The 21,131-nt window shown below is 44.4% G+C and overlaps 1 protein-coding gene across 1 annotated transcript in view; it reads right to left on the bottom strand.

Moving 5' to 3' along the window:
- The window catches only part of LOC102383723 (kalirin), a gene marked incomplete at its 5' end in the record, with an annotated part of 326,357 nt that overhangs the window by 292,806 nt on the left and 12,420 nt on the right, over nucleotides 1–21,131 (bottom strand). The window contains one exon of the mRNA XM_025212146.1: nucleotides 13,561–13,675. Coding sequence (XP_025067931.1) covers nucleotides 13,561–13,675 — 115 coding nt within the window. The remainder of the gene's footprint in view (nucleotides 1–13,560; nucleotides 13,676–21,131) is intronic.

The raw sequence follows: 21,131 nt of genomic DNA, 5'->3' as shown, positions 1-21,131 counted from the left end.
CCTGAAACCTTAGTCACAGAAAAACCGTGAGCAACAACTATTTGATACCAGGGCAGGAGGAGGAAGAGGGCCCTTTTAGCCAATGGTCAGAGCAGTGGTGCCCAGGCATTTGGCTCCACAGGCCAGATGAGAGGCATGGGGCCAGTCTGCAGGCCAAACTGGCCCTGTGTGCCATAGTCGGGGCCCTCCCATCCTCAGCTGGCCCCTGTACACAGATGTCGGGCCCCAGAGCTTTGTGCTGCCTCCTGTCTCTCCACTGCACCCTTCCTGCCAGGATCGGGCCCTGCACGGCCCCCACATGCTGATATTGGGCCCCAAGCTGCCCTACAACCTGGATGTAGTGTGCAGGTCCATGCTGTCTGGGCCTTGAAATTTGGCTGCATGAGAGCAGGGCCAATGCTCCCAGCCACCAAATTTTGGATGACATGGTACCGGGGCCAGATCCAGTAAATGGACTGGGAATTGAACATGGGCTGGGAGTTGCTTAGGGCATTAGTCCAGGGAGTAGGAGATAGAGATTTGAGGCTCTTCTCACCCAGAAGAGGCTTAAGAGAGCATCTCCCATTGCTCAGCAAATTGCTCTAACCACCAAGCCATGGGCTAGACATCACACAGAGGATTCTCTCTTGAAGCTTGCTCACTCATACCTGGGGATCCTATACCACCACAGATGGAAACAGAACCTGAGCTGTGCATAAAAAAATTGCACTTAGGCAACTCCACGAGAGTTGTACACAGGCAACTCTGTGTCCGTTAGGCACAACAAAGTGAAATAGATTTACGTTAACGTTCGAATTAGCATCAAGGACCATGCATCTCTTCCTGGGAGGATAAGGACCAGAAGATCTCAGCTGAACTGGATCCACTTCTCTACTTTCAAACATCCACATATCAAATATACTGGTATACAACAAACACCTGACCCAGCATCCTTTGGAGTTAACAGAAGTCTTCCTACTGATTTTAGTAGGTTTTGGATAACTTGTGCACGGCAGATCCACTATAACACAGACCATAGAGCAAAATGACTTCTGTCTCTCCCAGAAAACAACCCCATTTGTGCAGAGCAGATGCAAGAATAAGCGTAATCCAGAATAATGGAGGATCACCTGACGTCCATTGGATTTGCTGATGAATTACTTGATCTCTCTTCTCAGAATTTGCAAGACCATTGCATACAACCTCTATAAAGTTGTAGGATTGAGATTAGTTACATAATTTAGTTAAAATAAAGCTTGCTTTGCTGATCTAACTGCACATTCTGCAGGAGGCTACTGACAGCAGCAAGAGGAAACGGCACCTTTAAATGGTTCATTGCCAGGTGGTGGCCCTCCAAAAGGTTTCCACCTACTAAGTTTTGCTCTTTTGAAATGTTATTCCCGTTCAAACCTGCCTTCTGCACTGCAGTCGCTATATCACTGGCATGTGCATCTTTACAAATATTACATGTGAATAGTAAAACATTCCCAACGAGAATAAGCAGCAATTTTAATCATATTTATTAGGAAAGAGGGTTCAGCTGTAAACTGGGCTTTGGAGACTTGCAAATCATTTGTTAATGATGCACTGAGAAAGGGGAAACTGATGTTCTGCAAACTTCTTAAAACTTGTACTGGTACCTGCTGGTTAGCTAACTTGCATTGCCTTCTGTTACCAAAACAGGAAATCTAGTGTTTGCTTTCTAAGATATTCATACTGAATTTATGGTCTGATCTCCTTTACCCCTCACCTCACTTCCTTCTTCCAAGTAAGAAGCACCAGTGCAGTCAGCACACAGAAATAATGCAGCAAATGCCAATCCTTGCCAACTAAGTACCTGAACTGAGGTAAAAACAGAAGGGCAGAGTTATGAAGTCGTATGTCATGTAGTTCGCGGGGCACGATCAAATTTGATTCCTTCTCTTGGCCTCCTAAATACCGCTGCCTATTATCTGAGACTCTGCTCTACCACTACTTGGCCATGACTTCAGCCCCCTCTACACAGTCAGGCAAAGGCATGATGGGATCTAACGCACAAGTCACACAATTGCACCTCCTGCCATGCCACAAGAGCATGGCAGGTGTGGTTGTGGGATCACACATTAGATCCCACCGTGCCTTATGGCTGCAATTCCCCAGGCCTGAGGGTTTCACACACCCCTGAGGCAGCCATACCCCCCAGCTACCAGAACCAATTAAAGCTTGATAGCAACCAGCTATACAGTTAGCACACATTTTTGAGGTCTAGCTTTACAGCTGGTTGAAGCTTTTTATGGTCTGTTAGGTGCTTTGCACATGTAGCTGGTCTTAAGGCAACTGCGCAGTTAACCAGTTAATTGTGCAATGCCTTGAACGTGTTATAGTCAGTGCCTGTCTTAGTCCTTCTTACCCAGATGCATCTAACAGTCTCACTAGTGTATCTGAAAGCTGTGATATATCCTATAAGTAGAGCCAGAGTAATGCCAGCTACAGGGGAGATGTGTAAAAACAAACACTGTGCATTCAGAAAATTAAAGCAAAGACCAAGCTCCTACACATGTGCTACTTTAAGCAACTTCCCAATTCACTCAAATCTAGGTCTGAAAACAAAGCTTACGTTACTCTAAGAAATCTGAAGGAGACAGCATCAAAGTCCAGAGTGGGCTAGGTTGCCAACTCTAGGCCACCAACTCGAAATGAATCCCAAAGCTATTATGAGTTGCAAGTCACTACCCTATAAAAGATACTAAGTAGGATTAAATTAAATTAATTTGCAGTTTCCTTCCAAGTTTTGATGCAAGTACCACCATTATTTTATATCAACAATTATTTGTATTCTGGTTTTGCCTAAATGTCTCATCTTGTTGGACACTGTACAACCATAAGGGAAGAGACGATCCCCGTTGTCAACTCTCTTGAAGAGTTTATGGTTTAAACATTGAAGACGAAGGAGACAAGTAGCTTACATCTGTTTTTAGAGATGGGGAACTGCAGCACTAAGAGGTCAAGCAATACCTTACAATTGTAGGCTTGGAAAGGACATGGGGGGGGGGGGGGGGGAGAAATCAGTGGCAGAGCCAGAACTGAACACAGACCACCTGAGTGCTTGGGCAGAGTCTTAATCATAAGCCCATCCTTTCTTCGTTATATTGGCATTGATTGGCCATCTTAGCCTCAGGACAGAAGACAAAGATAATGGACTCTGAACAATATTCTTATTCCTACTGGTATAGTTATTGTGCGTATTGATATTCCACAAATGGAAGTAAAATCTAGGGGCTGAATAAACAGAATATGCAAGCATATGACTTTAAGTGGACTCTATTCCCACCTTTTAGGCATCTACTAGCTTGTTTTTCCCTTCTCTACAGCATGTGGCAATAAAACTGCCTGTGCTGACACTGTCTATGTTATACATGCCCTGTACATGAACAGATACTATCAGATTCCAGGGTCTTGGTCTATCATCAATCATCAGTACTATATTCACATAAGTGGCCAGAGTTACTCATAGAGAGGATAGCTCTATGGGTTAGTAGAACAATGCCAACAGAGAATCTGGCTTAAAATATGAAAGAAGAAATTGAGGATGACACAGAAAATGCTTCGAGAAACCTACCTACCTAGTCTAAAACCAAGAAAGCCACTGACTAAAAGTATCAGAGAATAGTGTTTAAAAAGCAACGGAGTATTCATTGCCAAGCAACTCAATGCACTCTGTAAGACTGAGAAAGTAACTGTAAAGCAAAGTCCTATTCACAGGGAGAATGGGATGTGGAATCCAGTCATGATGTGCACCTCTTCAATTACTAACTTAAAGTAATTTATGTGGGACCCTATATTAACAATACAACATGGTCCCCATTTTTAAGAAAGGGAGGAAGGAGGACCCAAGTAACTATAGGCCCATAAGCCTCACCTTGATCCTCAAGAACATCTTGGAGAAAATCATCAAGGAGCACATCTGTGGGGGGCCTGCAGGGAAGATCATGCTCAGGGGCAACCAGCATGGGTTCAAAGGCAGGTCCTGCCTGACCAACCTGATTGCCTTTTATGACCAAGTAACTAAATCCTTGGATGATGGTGTCACCATGAACGTAGTCTTTCTAGACTTTAAGAAGGCCTTTGACACTGTCTCTCACCCCATTCTCATTAATAAATTAAGTGACTGTGGCATTGATGCCTACACAGTTGGATGCATAAAAAATTGGTTGATAGGGAGCACCCAGAGAGTAGTGGTGGATGGGTCGCACTCAAGCTGGCAAGACGTGAGCAGTGGGGTCCCCCAGGGCTCGGTCCTTGGGCCCGCACTGTTTAACATCTTCATCAGCAACTTGGACGAGGGGGTCGAAAGCACGCTGTCCAAGTTTGCTGATGACACTAAGATGTGGGGCGAGGTGGACACACTTGAAGGGAGAGAGAGAGGCTGCAACTAGATTTAGACAGACTACAAAAGTGGGCAGATGAGAATAGGGTTCAACGTAGACAAATGCAGGGTGCTGCACCTTGGGAGAAGGAATCCACAGCACACATACAGGCTGGGGAGTTCCCTTCTTGAAAGCATAGAGGCGGAAAGGGATCTTGGAGTCATTATTGACTCCAAGATGAACATGAGCCGCCAATGCCAAACCGCAGCCAGCAAGGCCAGCCATACCTTGTCATGCATCCAAAGGTGCATCTCAAACTGGTCCAGAGAGGTGATGCTCCCCCTCTATGCGACTTTGGTCAGGCCGCAGTTGGAGTACTGCATCCAGTACTGGGCACCACACTTCAAAAGGGATATGGCCAGCCTGGAGAGGTTCAGAGGAGGGCGCTTGGGGAGAGGGCAGCAGGACAGGCCCTACGAGGAGAGACTGAAGGACCTGAACCTGTTCAGCCTCAGCAAGAGGAGGCTGAGGGGGGACCTGGTGGCTGCCTACAAGCTCATCAGGGGGGATCAACAGCAAATAGGTAGAGCCCTTTTCTCCCCAGCACCACCTGGGGTGACGAGGAACAATGGTCATAAGCTGATGGAGAATAGGTTTAGGTTAGAGATCAGAAGGCAATATTTTACAGTTTGGGTGGCCAGAATCTGGAACCAACTTCCCAGGGAAGTGGTCCTTGCCCCTACCTTGGGCAAATTCAAGAGGAGGTTGGATGATCACCTGTCTGGGGCCTTGTGAACCCAGCATTCATTCCTGCCTGTGGCAAGGGGTCAGGCTAGATGATCTGTTCAGGTCCCTCCTGACCCTAGCTACTATGAAACTATGAAACATACTTGTAAATCCTCACTTGCATAGGTGTGACTCAGAATTTGCTCCTCCAAAGGGGAAAGCAGAACTAAATTCACAAATATATTGTTCCTTCACCACGTGGAACCATTTCACAGGAATATTTGTTCTCTGGGGTATTACAAGGGCCTTGGTAATCTATTCCGGTGGTAACTAGTCTTCTTTTTGCATCTGCATATTTTACCATTTTTTAGCACGGTGAAAAAAGAAAACGTCCCTACTATGAAAACAGCTGGTAACAGCCTCAGGTCCCTACTCTGAAGGGGAGAAGAGTTTCAAACGCCTTCTACGAGACTCTCCTTCAAAAGGTATTGCAACTTTCCTCTGAAGGGAAAGGCCCACTTTGGGAGAGACAGAACCATCATGGTCTCATGGGGAATGGTGTATTTGTGGATCTAAAGGGAAAGGCATTAACACTGACTGGCCAAGTACCATATGGAGGCATGCTTAATGTTCACTTTCTCTAGTTGGTTAGGGAATACCTAGAAGTCAAACTGTGTCCAGTTGTCATCTTCCTCTCCAGTCAACTCTAGAAGTATACCTTGAGGGCACCTACTAAAGAGTAATGACCCACTACAGGCAGTCCTCGACTTACAACATTTCAAGTTACAACACACAGCACTTACAGCCTTAATAAACTGACACCCTGTTTCGACTTTCTGACGTCAGTTTTGACTTTATGACGCTTGATCCAACACGACACCACACCAGCAAGCAAGTTCGCTGCATCGCCCATCTCCCTGGAGAGCATCTGTCCAAACTTCCTTGGACGCTTATTTTAAGAAAGCAGACGAGACTGGAGAAAAACCTACAGCCAAAGCTCCTGAGAAGACTCCAACCAAGAGCCCTTCAAAAAGTCCAACCAAGTCACCTCAAAGAAGTCCTTCCAAATCAATATGATTGCTATTTACAATATAAATACTTTATGTATTATTGTCGAACACAATCAATGTGGAAGTCCATGACAACATTTCTGACCAAATTGCTTTACTGAAGAGAATCACACTTAAGATGGGAGCCTGCAATAAAGAGAGCTCCACGCAGGTACAGGGCTGCGCTATGATAGATCTGATTGCAGGTTTAAGGTCTAAGTTTGACCAGATGTTAGGATTTGTAGAGAGTGCTGAAAAGCATGAAAGCATTGAGTCGTATGTCAATGCACTGGAGGAATAAGGTGATAAACAGACCCAGTGATCTCAGTTCTCTAACAGCATAAACAAGAGAAAACTAATATTTAATAAAATAGAAATGTTGGCAAATCGGCTATGTGCAACTAATAGTGGATTTCCAGGCTATCCACAATGTTGTAAACAACATTACTTTTTTGGACATAAATGGAAATCTTCCCTACTGGTTGGCTGAGCAAAATATTTTCTCAGCAATTTCTGTAGGCAGGTTTTAATAAAGGATCAATTCTTAAAATAGCCTTAATCTTTTTTTGTGGCTTCTTGGGCTCAGACTGCTGTTATTAACCAAAATTTGTTCCGAGGATCAACTAATACAAAATACAACAAGTTGGATTCCTTATTCTCTCCAATATTAATGTTATTTCAGCTTTAGTTGCTCTTTTTAGCCATACAGCACATCCCCTAAGTGGATCCCCAAATATAATGCATTTTCTAACCTCTTATACAAGACAGTGCTGTGCTCAGCCGCCAGTTAACCTGCTAGTTATCAGTCTTTGGAAGGAAGAGGGTAGTTGAGCAGTGCAATTCACAATATGTTAGCTATGAAGCATTGTATTATGCTCTTTGTGTTCTTCATCACAAAAAAACAATCTGAACACAGCTGTACTTTTATCCAACAGAAAGTCAAAACCAAAGTGACTCCTCAGTAATAAATAGGCTAGGACTAATGATACACCGGCTTTTGCACCCTTGCATCCCATTGAAGTCACGAGGAATAGATGACAATTAGGATTTTGCTGGAGGAACTCAACACCCTGAAGATCAGACCCTGTAGCAGGACCAGCCCCGAGAGCGGCCAAGGCACCCCCAACAATCTTGCCCCCCTTCTCCAGCTCCTCAGAGCAACCTTTTCACCACCCCACTTATCATGTCTTGATGAAATTGTATTTTATATTGAGGGGCTGGTCCCCAGATCTGAGTATCTAGTTATGGCAACAGATCCCCCCAATCTGCTCCCCACTCTGGTTCTCTCCGAGTGATTGGGCCCTGTGTTGGATAAATGACCCTTGTGGTCCCTACCAATCCTGTTTGGGAGCTATAATTAAACCAATAACTAATTTTCCAGAGCCTGCCAAGTGCCATCAGATGATAATAAATCCCAATAACTGTGCTAGTCTGGATGGGCTGCCAAGATATGCAAGTCCGCTCAATTATCCACCCTCAACGAGCCTCCTTTATATGAAATACATTTACAAATTTACAAAAATCAAATTATGGTTTTAAGAAAACACCAAAGCTCCATTAGCTTCATTAGTTTCACTCCATTTCATAATGTGTCCTTTTGATGCAAGTGTATTGCAGAATAATTATCTGACACATTGCAACAGATATTTAGTTACTAAAATTAGTATGAAATCCCTAGTGTTCTTTTAAAAACACGTGGGTATTTTTGCAGATCTATGATAGCCTTGGGAGGAAAAAAAAAGAGCCTCAAAAGCTTCTTTTGTGTTAGTATCAGGTAACAGAAAATAGAGCCCTAGCATTTAATCCCTATCAATCAACAAAATGAGTTTCACACTAGTCCTGTCCAGAAAAGCCAATATACACAGCACCATAGGTAATCAAGAAACAGCCTGAAATTCATCCAGGGTAGTCAGGCATATTGCTACATTTTGCCAGGCCATGTATCTTTTTTAATGGCTAAAACTCTCCACTCCTTGAAATAATTTTTTAAGGGCATTTAAATTATTTTACTGTTTGTAGTGCTTTTAAATTGACTCGGAAAGGCAGGTCTGACAAGCTGTTCAAACATATAGACCTGTCCCTTGGAAGTATTCTGTTGCTGTTACAAGTCCTGAATGTCCCCCAGAATGGGGAAATACTTGCGCAGGTTTTTAACGGAGGACAAATAAAAGTAGACATCTTTAAAATACAGGCCTCCAAGGTATCTCAAGTTTCCCCCATAGCAAAGGCTGCAGATCTTGTTCCAAGACAGGCTGATGTGTTCAGCAGAAAGATCAGCGAGGGCTAAGAGCAGACATTTCTTTCATCCTATTGCAGCAAGATAGCCCAAACTAATAATCTGCTTTCTCCTTTTTGATCCTTCTGCAGCTTATACAAGACTTCTTTCTCGATTCCAAAGGTCTCGTAACACCAAAGACTGGCCGGGTGCTGATTTCATTTACGTGTGAACCGAGACTAACCGCACTGAAATGGATGGCGCAATGCCAACGTAAAAAACAAAAAACAAAACAACCCCCCCACAAAAGGCTTTATGAGATCAGAATCAGACCATACATAAAGAGGTCAGCAAAACCCAATCTGCTGCATAGCTGAGCTCCTATTGGAAAACCCAGATAAGACCAGGTTCCCTGAATTTTAGACAGCACGGGCAGAGTCTTCAGCTGGTGTAAATTAACATGGCTCCATTGACTTCACAGGGGTGGCTTGGATTTAGAGCAAATGGGGGTCTGAACCCACACACCAGGAAAACTCAAGTGAAACACATGAAGCGGGTGGCAGCAGGAACGGATTCATGGCAGGCTCTCAGTGAGCAGTGCTTTTGCTTTGTGGGTAGCCCTACTCATTACAATGGGACTGCTTGTGGAAAAGCAGCAATCAGTCTGGGTAAGATCATCAGAAATGGGCACCAAATGACAAATTCCTATACCTCCCTCGTCCCCCATCTTGAACTGAATTCGGCCCTTGGGACAAGTATCTTCCAGGATTGGGCCCTGTATCCCTGACTACCTTTAGTCCCCAAGACCCTAAAAACTTGTATAATTTTGGGGCATAAACTAGGGTTCCAATTTTGCAGCCTTTGCCCCATGAAGTAGTCCTTCCTTATGTAAGTAGCTGCATTCACTTTAAGCACATATATGAATTAGGGCTCAATTCTGAGCTTGACTTGCATGACAGTCCTTTCTGCTACTTCTCAGACAGACATTGCCATCAGCTACACATCACACATAACCAGTTATTATCCCATTAAAACCAAAAGAATAACAAAAACCTGAATCAGGAACGTGGAATGATGTCAGCAGAGACTGGCACGCTCTCACCCTAATTTATCATCATATTTCATCACCAATCTTCTACCTGTACAAAGCTCCCAGTAACACACGACCACAGACCTCTCCATTAAGATTTAGAACCAGGGTTAAGTGACAGATACCATCAATGTAGATAGCAATCAATCTCACTCAGGAGCCAAAGTCAGTGGGAATAAAGAGAGGATTGTTATGCAGATGTCAGTATGATAAATTATAGTCCCCTTTGCTGAGGAAGATTTTCTAGCTTTTCCACCAGCACTGGCTGGCTTTCACCCTCTCAACAAAAGCAAAAGTAGAGCAAATACCTTTTATTGATGTCCTATCCAGAGTCCATACTAATGTAACTCTGTTTGTTTTGGTAGGTCATTGACATGCTCGTTAATTATGGCAAGGTTAAGTTTAATATTCTACAGATGACCGTGCGCTGGAAGCCAATAGTACGGAGTCAAACTGTTACTGTAATATAGTCATTGTCAAAGAAGAAATAACTCTGAAAGCTCCCCAGCAATCCTCTGTGAAAATGAACATTTCTAAAAGATTCAGGAAAAAGGAGATTGTAATGCAGCTTCAAATGAGAACCAATCAGAGTCTTGTCCACTGTGGTCTCTTATACATTCCCCTTTACCGAGGTAGTTAATCACCCAGCCAAGGCTTTAATGACAAGCACTAGTACTAACTCACTTACTTTTGAACCCTTCATCTGCAGGAGCAATATCTTAGGAAGGTAGGGGAAGGAATTTGGAAGCATCTATATGCATAGTTGTACTCTCTATGGGAAAGGCCAAACAAAAGAGATGGATTCTGTATTTGGTTCTGAATAGGATGAGGTTGGTGGGTCACTCCAAATGTTCATGTCCAAATGTCCCAGCCCCCTTGAGCTCGTGCCTCCTCCTCTCAGTAACCAAGTCTCCTTGGTGGTTCCCTGGTGAGAGGTCTTGTTGGCCCAAAATAAATGATCTCTGTATAACCACAGGCAGCTCCATGTGAGTGGCTTTGAATAAACAGGACTGGATCCTTTTCAGTGGCAGCTGGCAAAGAGCTGGGTACTAAAATAAACATGCTCACAATGACTTGTGTCCTTATGTAGCCAGGCTGCTGTGTCTTGTGCTAGCTGATGCTTTATCAGCATGTGTCTTTGCTCCAAGGTAACAAGGTATGCATTACAAAACCTCAAACTGTTCACTGTGCCTGGAGGAAGGCTAGCAAAGCAAATGTCCAGGGGCACCTTTACACACCACAGGGTTTAGTCCTCATTAAATTAAATAGATTTATAACATTTAAACTTGTTTATTTTGGAACGTTGCATCAGTATTTGCACTCACTTGGTTTTTGAACGTTTTAAGCCCAGTCCCTGGCTGGAACCACAGGAGAGCGGGATAGTCCAGTTCTGCCCCCCCCCCCCACCCTAGGGCCCCCCCCCCCCCCCCAGCCTAGGGACCCCCACCCCATGCCCTGCTGTGCAGCTCTGGGAGCAGAGAGCTGGCACATGGCATATACACACACACACAAAAAAGTGGAAGCAATTTGAAAGCGGAAGCAATTCGAAGGGGCGAAAAACAAAAACATCACAGCACCATGTAGTGGACAAAGAGGCTCATTACGTGTCTTTGAGTAACTTTGTGTTCACACACAACGAATCCATGGACACGATGCTTTAATTTCATGGTGAGCCAAACTAAACTACGTCCAAGGAGTTTTACCTCAATGCGCCAGAAAGATTTTTAAAGGATCCAGAAAACCCACTCATGCAAACAGTCACTCCCTTGTAGCATAAGGGAGGCCAAAAATGTGGCCTATACAAAGGCCCCATGTGCTGTTCTTGACTGATGTACTTGTGTAAGAAGAGGGAATCTAGAACATACATCTTGGGTTGTTTTGTTGCCTTAACAGGGGCAAAACTACGGATAAAGGATATACCTGATAAAGAGATATCGAAGGTATCAGATGAACAAGAGATTCACATGGTTCTCCAAGAAAGAGGGCCCAGTAACTTACTGTTTGTTCAGTTTGTCCATATTATGTAAGCAGGACCCTTGAACATGAAAAATGAGCAATGAAGCAGAGCCTTTTTGCTGGAAGAAGCCCTGGTTTCTACAGCAAGCAGTCTCTTGTAGGACCATGTATGTTAATTTTGGAATGATTAGGAAGGGAGAAGTCCTAGGGTTTTCTGCTGCTAAATTTCTCCAGAATACCACTGCATTCTTTAAATCCTTTCTAGAATTATCATGAAGGGTGCCTCCATCTTCAGAGGCACCTGCTTCTTCAGGGCCACAATTGGTGTATTATTTATTGCCTCTTATTTTAACCAGTATCCTAAAGACTTAAACTGAACTCTCTTCCAGGTGTATACATCTGGGCTTCTGTGTTTCTAACATATCACAATATCAAAAAAGAGCTATTTTGTAATTTAGAGACTCTTAAAAAAAAAAAAAAAAAGACTAGGTCTGGAAAAGGCCTCAGGAGGTTATCTAGCCCAACTTCCAGCTCCAGGCTGGATCACCTCTGTCTGAACCATTCCAGCCAAATATTTGTTTAACTTGCACTTAAACTTTCAACGAGGGAAATTCCACAATCTCACAACCTCTTGAGGTCATCTGTTTGAGTGTTTCTCCACCCTTATAGCTAGAAAGTTTTATCTAATGTCTAACCTACATCTTTCTTTTCTGGCAGTGTTGGAGTAATGTTGCAACCGTGATGCAAGAAATAAGCAAGAGGGAAGGATTTTTGTGGATGCATTCAGTTCACTGCATTCAGCAACTTGTCTACATCTATCACTTCTCCCTTTTTTAACTATTTAAGACCATTATTTCTTTGTGGACACAGAGAATAACTGACTACAATCCTCTTTATAATGATCTTTTTTGATTTCAAGGCTTTTGTCACATCCCTCTACTCAGTCCTTTCTAGATAAAAACTCAACACTTTCAACTTTTCCCTCATATATCATATTTCATAGACCCTAAACCACTATTTTTTGCTCTCCTCTAGACTCTTGTCCAGTTGGTCAACATCTTTCTTGAAGGATGGAACCAAAACTAGACACAGTACTCCAGAGATGGCTTTCACAATGCTGTTTACGCTGAAGACTTCACTGAGAGACAGTCTCCAGAGACTCTCAGCAGCTGTAAACTCCTCCAAACTGAGTAAAGGGGACATAACGGCTAGGGACAGACATTCAAAAAGCCTGAACATGAAATAATTAAATCTTTGCAGGTTAGTCTAACCTGGCTACGCTGACTCAGTTTGTAACTGCATAAACATCCCAGACATGCAGGCACATGCCTACAGTGGCTCAGGCTAGAATCCAGGGGGTGCTAGAGCAGCCCTCCCTTCCCTTGTACAGTACTGAGCTGAGGGGTGGCATGGCCAGGTACTCTGATTAGCCCAGCAGGGAAATGATAATAGTGTTTATCACCCCATTAAGAAAACAACAGAGGGACATTACCAGCTACCTGTTGATTCTGCCTGTTGATTCAGCATGGACCATAGATAGCCAGCATGTGGTCTGCTAGCTAATACACAGACACCTCCTCCGCAAGGCAGAGGGGAGGGGGGAATTTATGTGTAATGTCTGTCTCTAGCCAAGAAGTTAGCACATACTATAAGGATGGAAGGAGCCAACCAGAGATGGGGCCATAATCTGTGTATGAAAACTGTCAGCAGACATAGCATCTCTCCTCAGCAGTTCCCTGTTGGTGGTATCTAGAAAGAGTTGATGCATGGAAATTATCTTTCAAACACTGACCCCCACAATGCTCACAGAAGCAATGTGGCAGAAATACTGGCTTGAAGTATTGGAAGGTAATGGACTGACAATGGCTCCCTCCAACTTGCTAAATTTAACTCTACACACAAATTTTAATCAAACCAAGAACTTCTCACCCATCAGCTGCTCTATGCCACTGTCATCAGCTCAGTGCAAGCAAGACTCCAAATGCCCAGTTTTATGAAAGGTCTCTAAATTCTTGTATTTTTGCATGATGTTTCTCTGGACAAAAGCCATTATAGCACACCCAAAAGGAGGAAGGGAACACTTGTGCTTCCCCCTTCCAAGGACTGAAGGTTAATACTTGGAAATAAGCAACTGCCAAGAACAAATTCCCCCACCCACCCCCCACCCCCAGCTTTGAAGTGTTTTCTTTTTAGCTTTACCTTGGCACACTGGCCAAATAAGTCACAAGTTTCCGAAGGTCTTCCTGCCTTATTCTGTCGTGATTGCTGCGTGCTGGGAAGGTCAGGATGGGACCACCTCGTTTATCACGGCCACCTGCAGAAAATAAGGGATTGTTAGAAAATCAGACAGGAAGCACACATCCAAAAAACCCGTATGTGCACTGAATTGATAAACTTAAATTACTGTATGTTCAAGAGCTCTTGTTCACTGCCAGATTTCAGACTCGCTTAATTGAGGAAGACGTTCTCACATTGACAAGAGCTCCAAGGAAAGAACAAAAATGCAAAGAAACTTGTTAGTGACATTTCTTTTTCCCTTAACTTAATCCCATCAAATCTCCAATATAACGATCAATGCAACTGGCCAATGCTAATGAAATCCTACTGTCATGGAGAGTTTTTTAATGTGACAAAACTAGAGGAGCTGAAATCTTTTTCCCTGTTACCTGATCTGCATTGCTTTTCTAATCCCTAAGTAGTATTTATGCAGCAGGACATTTTAATCTATTTAGCAATTACTTAGAAACTGAAAGTTTAATTAAAAGCTGATATATGGCTCCTATGGATTCTTGCTCACAAGGTACCGTTGACAATCAGCAGGAGTTGTGGCTTTGGTTTACTTTGTCTTATAGGCAACTTCCTTTCCTTCAAATGCATTGCCTTTGGAAAAAATCCCCTGCAACTGCCAGTGTCTGGTATAGAACCTCTTATGCAGTTCGTAACTGCATAAACATCCCAGACATGCAGGCACATGCCTACAGTGGCTCAGGCTAGAAGCCGGGAGGTGCTAGAGCAGCCCTCCCTTCCCTTGCACTGTACTGAGCTGAGAGGTGGCATGGGCAAGAATCTTACAGAGATTCTTGAAATACATGGTATAAAATTTTAAAGTGCTATTGAATGATGCTAGCCCAAATTACAGAATCATAAACATTACAGATAAATAGAAACTATTAGAGCATCTTCTTTTATTTGCCATTGTTAATACAATCTGAAGATCTTGACACCAAAACTGATTTCCTCAACCACCACTTTGATCTTCCTTCTTGTGCTACTGTAGTGTTTCTCAGGAGCTGTGAAAGGTTAGATTTTGTGTGCGCATCATTTTTTTGTGTTGTTCAGGAGGGAAAAAACCAAAAACATTGGGAAGCGTAAGTCAAAAAAAAATCATCGAGAGCTGCAGTGACTGGAGATATGCAATGCAGAGGTAGGTTGAATTCTGAACTCCCCCACAGGGAATATTATCCCTTTAATAGAAAAATCACTTCTGAGAAGGGAAGTCACATGGTTCTGTGAACTAGATCATTTGGCTGAGCCTGAGGAAGAGATTTGCAAGGGCAGGAACATAAGCACCTCCAAAATATACACCAGCTCATCTTCGAAGGGCCTAATGCTGCCAGGTGCTCAGCACTAAGTCATCTCTGCAAGGATTTCAAGGGTCATGTACACAATTTTTGGATAGGAGGAGAGTGTCCCTGAGGTGCCCTGAATAGAGTTCAGAGATTCTTAGGAGCTCCTGTCATGGGACAGAGGTTAGAAGGAAAGTAAAAATGGAGCATGGGAAGATAGTTTAGCATTTATAGGGAGAATTCACATTACCATGACATTCACGCCGTGCGCTGTAGTCAGCCCAGACTGTTAGGATCCTTTGTCATCTGCTTGTCCATCTTACCAAAAACATTCAGAACCCAGCAGCTCTGCCATTACATCTCAGAGCGAACATAAAGAAACCCAGGAATACAACGACTATGCTAGGAGCTCCTGGAGCTGGCAAACCAGAAACAAATGCCCAAAGGCACTGGTCCCAGTTGCTCCAGGCTATGCCTTCTATGGTAATTAGGGTTGATATTAAAGTCACCCACAAACACATACCCACTGACCCCATAGCTATCAATCCCCTAAATCTAGACCCCAACAGCAGCCCACAACGAGCTTGGACTCCTGGGTACGAGGTTGACCTTGATGCTAACTGCTTCCCAGCCTATCTCTTCCCACCATATGTTTGGCACTCACCCCACATGCTTTATTCCTTATTTCTATCTTCTAGCCCTTCTGCCCCACACTTCATCCGTACTACCCAGAGGGACAGACAAGTAATCCAGAGATCTACTGCTAGAAGGGGTATACCTCACTGTCACAATCAAGAAACAAGAAGCATGGTGTGGGTGGTTCTGATACAGTCTACAAGGTATGATAGATAGATAGATAGATAGATAGATAAAGGAGCCAGTGGCATGGATTAGCCAGGTGAAAGCCCTAACCACATCACCTGTTGGCAACTAACTTCAGTTTTGTTTCAACTGGCAAGACTGTCATAGACCTGAAAAACCTTTCCTGACAGAAGTTTTGTCAAAATAGGCACATTTCTGCGAAAAGTATCAACTTTGACAAATTAGAATTTTCTGATGAAACATGTATGCCGGCAAATTTCCGCCCGTTCTAACAGTACCTCAAGGATTCGTAGCAAAAGCTCAGGAAATACAGGCCAAGTACATTTCTGGCCTGACTTTGTGTCAGTCTGAAAGCCCTCCCTCAACAGTTCATCTAATTGTCCTCAAGGGAGCAAAACAGATAATACCACATCACATGGCCTGATGTTACAAGGACAGGTTGGAGAAAATGGGCTAATTCTCTCCAGAGAAGTGAAGGTTACGTGATGACCCAGTTGAAGTTTTGTTGTTTTTTTTTATCCAGATGATGGAAGGATTAAAAAAAAAGTTGCAATTCTTTCCACTCTTGCAGCAGGCAGGAACAACGAGGCAGATGGATAACGATGGGAAAGCTGAGCCAAACAAAAGTTTAAGGTGCAAATGATTTTCAGGCACAGTGAAACTGATAGGAGCCAGCCTGTGTAACTGGGTGAAATGTTCATTGTTAATAATATCTTGCAAATTTGTTTGGTTTGTTTGCCAATTATCCCCCCACAGTCCATTTTCTATGGATCTGTGCGCTCTTCACAATTATTTGCCAAAGAATTTGTAGGAAAACATTTTATATTAGTGATTCTTCCCAAACATCTATACTAGTGGTTCGCAACCTTTTTAGATTCAAGCCACCTCTCATTAGATTCAAGGCACCACTCCGAAATTGACACTGTAATCTTTACTTTTTTTTTTTTTTTGGTAGTCAAAAAAACAAGAACAATGCCTTTGCTGCAAAGAACTCGAAGATCACGCAGGTCCAAATGTTTTTAACACTACGGATTCCTATTTGAAATCATAGTGTTTGTTTTGTGAATCAAGTTTACACATTGTCACAGGGAGGAACGGAAGGGAGGACCCCAAAATGCCAGGGGGGAACCCCGGGGTCAGGACCCCCCGGGGGAAAATGAAAGTAAAAGAAAAGAAAAAGGGAAATACTTACCTGCAGCAAGACCCATGGTGAAGCCCGGAGCCTGAGGAGGGACCCGTGCAGCTCATTAGCCGCGCCTTTATACAGTTGCGGCCAGCCAATGATGTCAGCCACAATTGCTGGCTAGCAGAAATAAAGTGGGCCGCCGGCAAGGAAGGGGGAGGCAGATTGAGGCCAGCGGGAGTACCAGCAGGAGTGGTCCTCTCCCAGTTCCTATGGGGGACAAAGGGGCTGAAAGCTTCTTCTCCCAGCGGGGGAGGAAGCAGCAGAGCACGCTGCGGGACAGACGCTGCTGTCAGCTGTGAAAGGAGCTGAGAGCTGGAGGCGGCTTCCCAAGACCGGGAACCCAGATTAAAGGGCAGAGGGGAGCAGGAAGATCCCAACACCAGGGGCCACAGCAGAGGAGTTGGAGAGACCAGCATATTTCAAGGCGCCAGACCAGATAGGACCATTGAGGGCACTGGGAGAGCTGAAGAGGCGTACCAGGTGGGAGACGGGGGGGAAAAGCAGCATTAGGGGCTGCGAAACACGGCCCTCAGCGGCATAGAGCCGACCCAGCGGGTGACATGGGGACAGACGTCCGCCAGAGGACCACAATGGATCCAGCGAACCCAAAGGCTGGGCGACAAGGGAAAAGGAGTGTAGAGTAGCCCACAGGCTACCACGGACACATACAGGGCGAACACCACCGAACATCCGGGCAAGAGCGGCACATGACTGGATGTTCAAGGGCAGACAGGCACACACATGTAATAATGCTAACATTGTGTGGCATCCCAGGGCCCCTTAAAAGCACCTTAAGGAACCCCAGGGTGCTGTGACACCCAGGTTGAGAATCGATGTTCTATACATTCCTGTGTCACCTTAGTACTTGGGGAGTCACCGGTTACTATTAGGAAAACTAATAATACTTAACTTTTGTTTAGCGCTTTATATCCACAGGTCTTAAGAGTGCTTTGCAAAGGAAGCCAAGTATCATTGTCTCTGCATTACTGACAGAGAAAGTGAAGCACAGAGAGATTAAGTGATTTTCCTGTGCCTAGTAGATCAGTGGTAGAAATTAGAACCAACACTGTATTGTGTGAACTCATGATTGTTTTCATGGGTGGCTAAAAGGCCATAACTAAATGTAGTACAGAAGTCCTGTCTGCATAAAAACTACTCACCTACAGAAAAAATCTGGCAGAAAGCCAGTTTTTACTTGGCTGCTGTTTCCTATGCACAGTGGATTCTCCTTGATCCACGCAAGAGATCATTTTGAAGTAACAAAATGCAACGGTGGGTACAGAGTCTTGATTGCTCTTGTCAATACGCCTCATCACCTGCATCGCACTAAGCTCAGAGGTATGAGAGGCAGTAATCAAACATGTCATTATGCTTGCTAATTACATTTATTAAATGCTAAAACCAAAGCTTGATACTTCCAAATTATTTTTCAAGATGGGGTTTATAGGGTTTGTATTGATTTATAGAGATAAACAGATGGCCTATGGTTATTAGCACTCTGGGAAAAAAGAATAGGAGAGGAAGATGAGTGGGTGCAGAGGGGCTTGAAAACAAACATTTCACAATATACGTGCCCTTTCCTTTGCATACCTACGGCGAAATCCAATGGTTTACCCCTTACCACACCCTTAGTAACTGCACCATCCTCTTTCCTGGCCCTCTCACCTCCCCATGAAGAAGCTGATGCTAAAAGTCAGCTTCTGTTCTTGAGGACAGAAGTACACCACTGCTGTCTGCTAATCTCGGCTTCCTCCTTTTCCATCAAATCCAAGCTAATCGTGTCACGACAAATTTGCTTGCAGCACCCTATTCCGATACTAGATGCCTCTCTGTGCTACACAGAGTACCAGGCAGGGCATGGGTCAAATAAAAAAAATAATGGGCAAGCTATTCCTTCAAGCTCCACCTCCCGCCACGAGGTTCAGACACTACAGTGACACGCAGATGCCCTTATGACAGGTATTTCAACAAGGAGTCTCCACTATTAGAAAGCCAAACAAAATAGACCTGCCTGGTGGCATTCGACAATGGATGACAATAGTGCAAGACAACCTGTTTCTACCCAGGAGTGAATGCCACCGGTGGGAGTCTCTGGCCCCCATGCTAGGGATCACATTTACAAGTACTGAAAATCCGGGCTTCAAGCACTGGGTGCTATGAAGTTTTCTGGTCCCTTGCAAGATGTCCAAGTTGCCTAGACCCCTATGCACTATCATCTGTGTACAAGTCGGGCAGGGCATGTCCATTTGGGGCTGAATCGCTCCTTTCCTCGGAGCCTTGTGACACCTGGCACTGTGAGCTGCACAAATGTCTATCGGTGTTAGTGCTAGCTTGGAGCTCAGGGCAGTCGCACCCTTAATCTAGACACCTTCTCTGTCCTCCACGTGCACAGCTGTGACTTGTCACTAGAGGCCTGGGGAGCAGGGGCAGGACTAGGAGCTGTAGCTGTGAGTTGCCACTACAGGGCTGGTGAGCCAGGACAGACTTCTACCCCCGCTCTATGGGTGGGGGTGTGAGAGATCCTGGGATACTGGAGGATTTCAGGTTGGATGGCACATCGGTGGGGAGCAGCCGCATCTTAATGGAACAGGAGCTTTGTAGTGTGGATTAGAGATAATCCTGCCCTGGAGTAGCAAAATGTTGAGCCACATAACGAGTTTTTAACATGGGGTTAAAAGCTCCGGGAACCACTCAAAATTACCATGTAACAAGACCCTCAATTGTTTCTCTTCCTGGACAACTATTTCTTGTCCCTGGCAGCAGGGGATACTAGGTAGATAACTCTTCTGCTGCAACAGTACCTCCTTAAGTTATTCTCCATACATAGTGCTGCTCTCCACCTACCTGCAAAGAAGGGCTCTGGATGTAGCTTCTGCTGCTCTGCCGGCTTGTGGTGGCCAGCAGAGCAACCACGTGAGCTAAGGGTTTCCACGCCCCAGTCTCAGACAGCAGCACTTTTGAAGTGTGCTGCCACTGGCTCTGATTGGCCAATGAGGGTAGGAAGGAAGTGAGCTAAGATGATAGGCAACTCAAGTAGTGCAAGAATGAAATGGGCATCTGCTACCGCAATTCAAGCCATTATGTGGGGTGTGCTCCCTGGGAAACAACAGACACAAAGCTAGAATTCAAGTTTTGTGGGATCTAATTTATTCGTGACTGCATTTGATGTCTGTTTTATTCAACAAACACTCCCAGTGGAAAAGGTAGAGTCATTTCTATCTGTCATGTTGAAGATAGAGCAGGGTGGCACCCTTCAAAAAGAATTGGTTCACAGAGGTCCAGCCTTCCTCTTTAGCATCTGATGAAGTAGGTTGGTGCCTATGAAAGCCGAGATCTCTCTAACTGTGTCAGTTGGTCTCTAAGGGCACTTCTACACATGCTCTGATGTGTTCCGATTAGAACGCATTGGAGCAGACTCGATGAATCAAGTTTGCTGGAGCATTCGAATCAGAGCCAGTGTGCTGCAGTGTTTGGTGTATTCAGTGTCCTGCAGTTCAAAATGGTGGCAGGGGCACTTTAACTAAACCCCTGCCCCACTGCACATGTATAGTCACCCCAAGATGCCACCCTGCCCTACCTTCTTCCTGACTTCAGACTAGCACGGCTAACCACCTTTCTATCTAGCATGCCGCATCTGCAAAATTCAGCTCCACACCTGTCTGTCTATCTGAGCCCTCTCGCCAACTGTGTTCTGCTCAAAGACTCCTGTATTGCTGCCCCACCACCTTCCTGATACCTGGGATTGTGGGTTTACTTTCATAAGTAAATGCTTTTCAGTGTGAGTAAGGGCTATGCAGTGGCTATATCTAAGGCCACAAAACAGTTCAATAGCAAAGGCCGAGTAGGCACACAGGAGTTCCTGGCCTCTATTCAGATGTCTATAGCTCAGTTCACAAGCTTATGCTGGCTCACCAGGATATCTTGGGCCCTGAGAAGATAAATCTCAATGCTGCAGAGATAGCGCCATAAGCCACTTTCCAGAAAAGATGAACTGTTCTTCAGGAGGGATTTTACTTCCAGTTCATCATAAAAGATGAATGGTAATGAAGACCTGTGCAGAACTGGACGACAGAACAAGCTCAAATGAGCTCCCACACTTCTACATAATGAGAAACAATATGTTCAGGCTTCCGAAATGCAATCAACAGACTGCAGAATAGCAATGGATTTATATCCAGAGTCTCAAAGAAAGTAAT

This window comes from Alligator sinensis, unplaced genomic scaffold (assembly GCF_000455745.1).
Source record: "Alligator sinensis unplaced genomic scaffold, ASM45574v1 scaffold1226_1, whole genome shotgun sequence".
NCBI classification, from domain to species: Eukaryota; Metazoa; Chordata; order Crocodylia; family Alligatoridae; genus Alligator; species Alligator sinensis.
The sequence above is the reverse complement of the archived record's forward strand: the minus strand, read 5'-3'. Positions and strand labels throughout refer to the sequence as shown.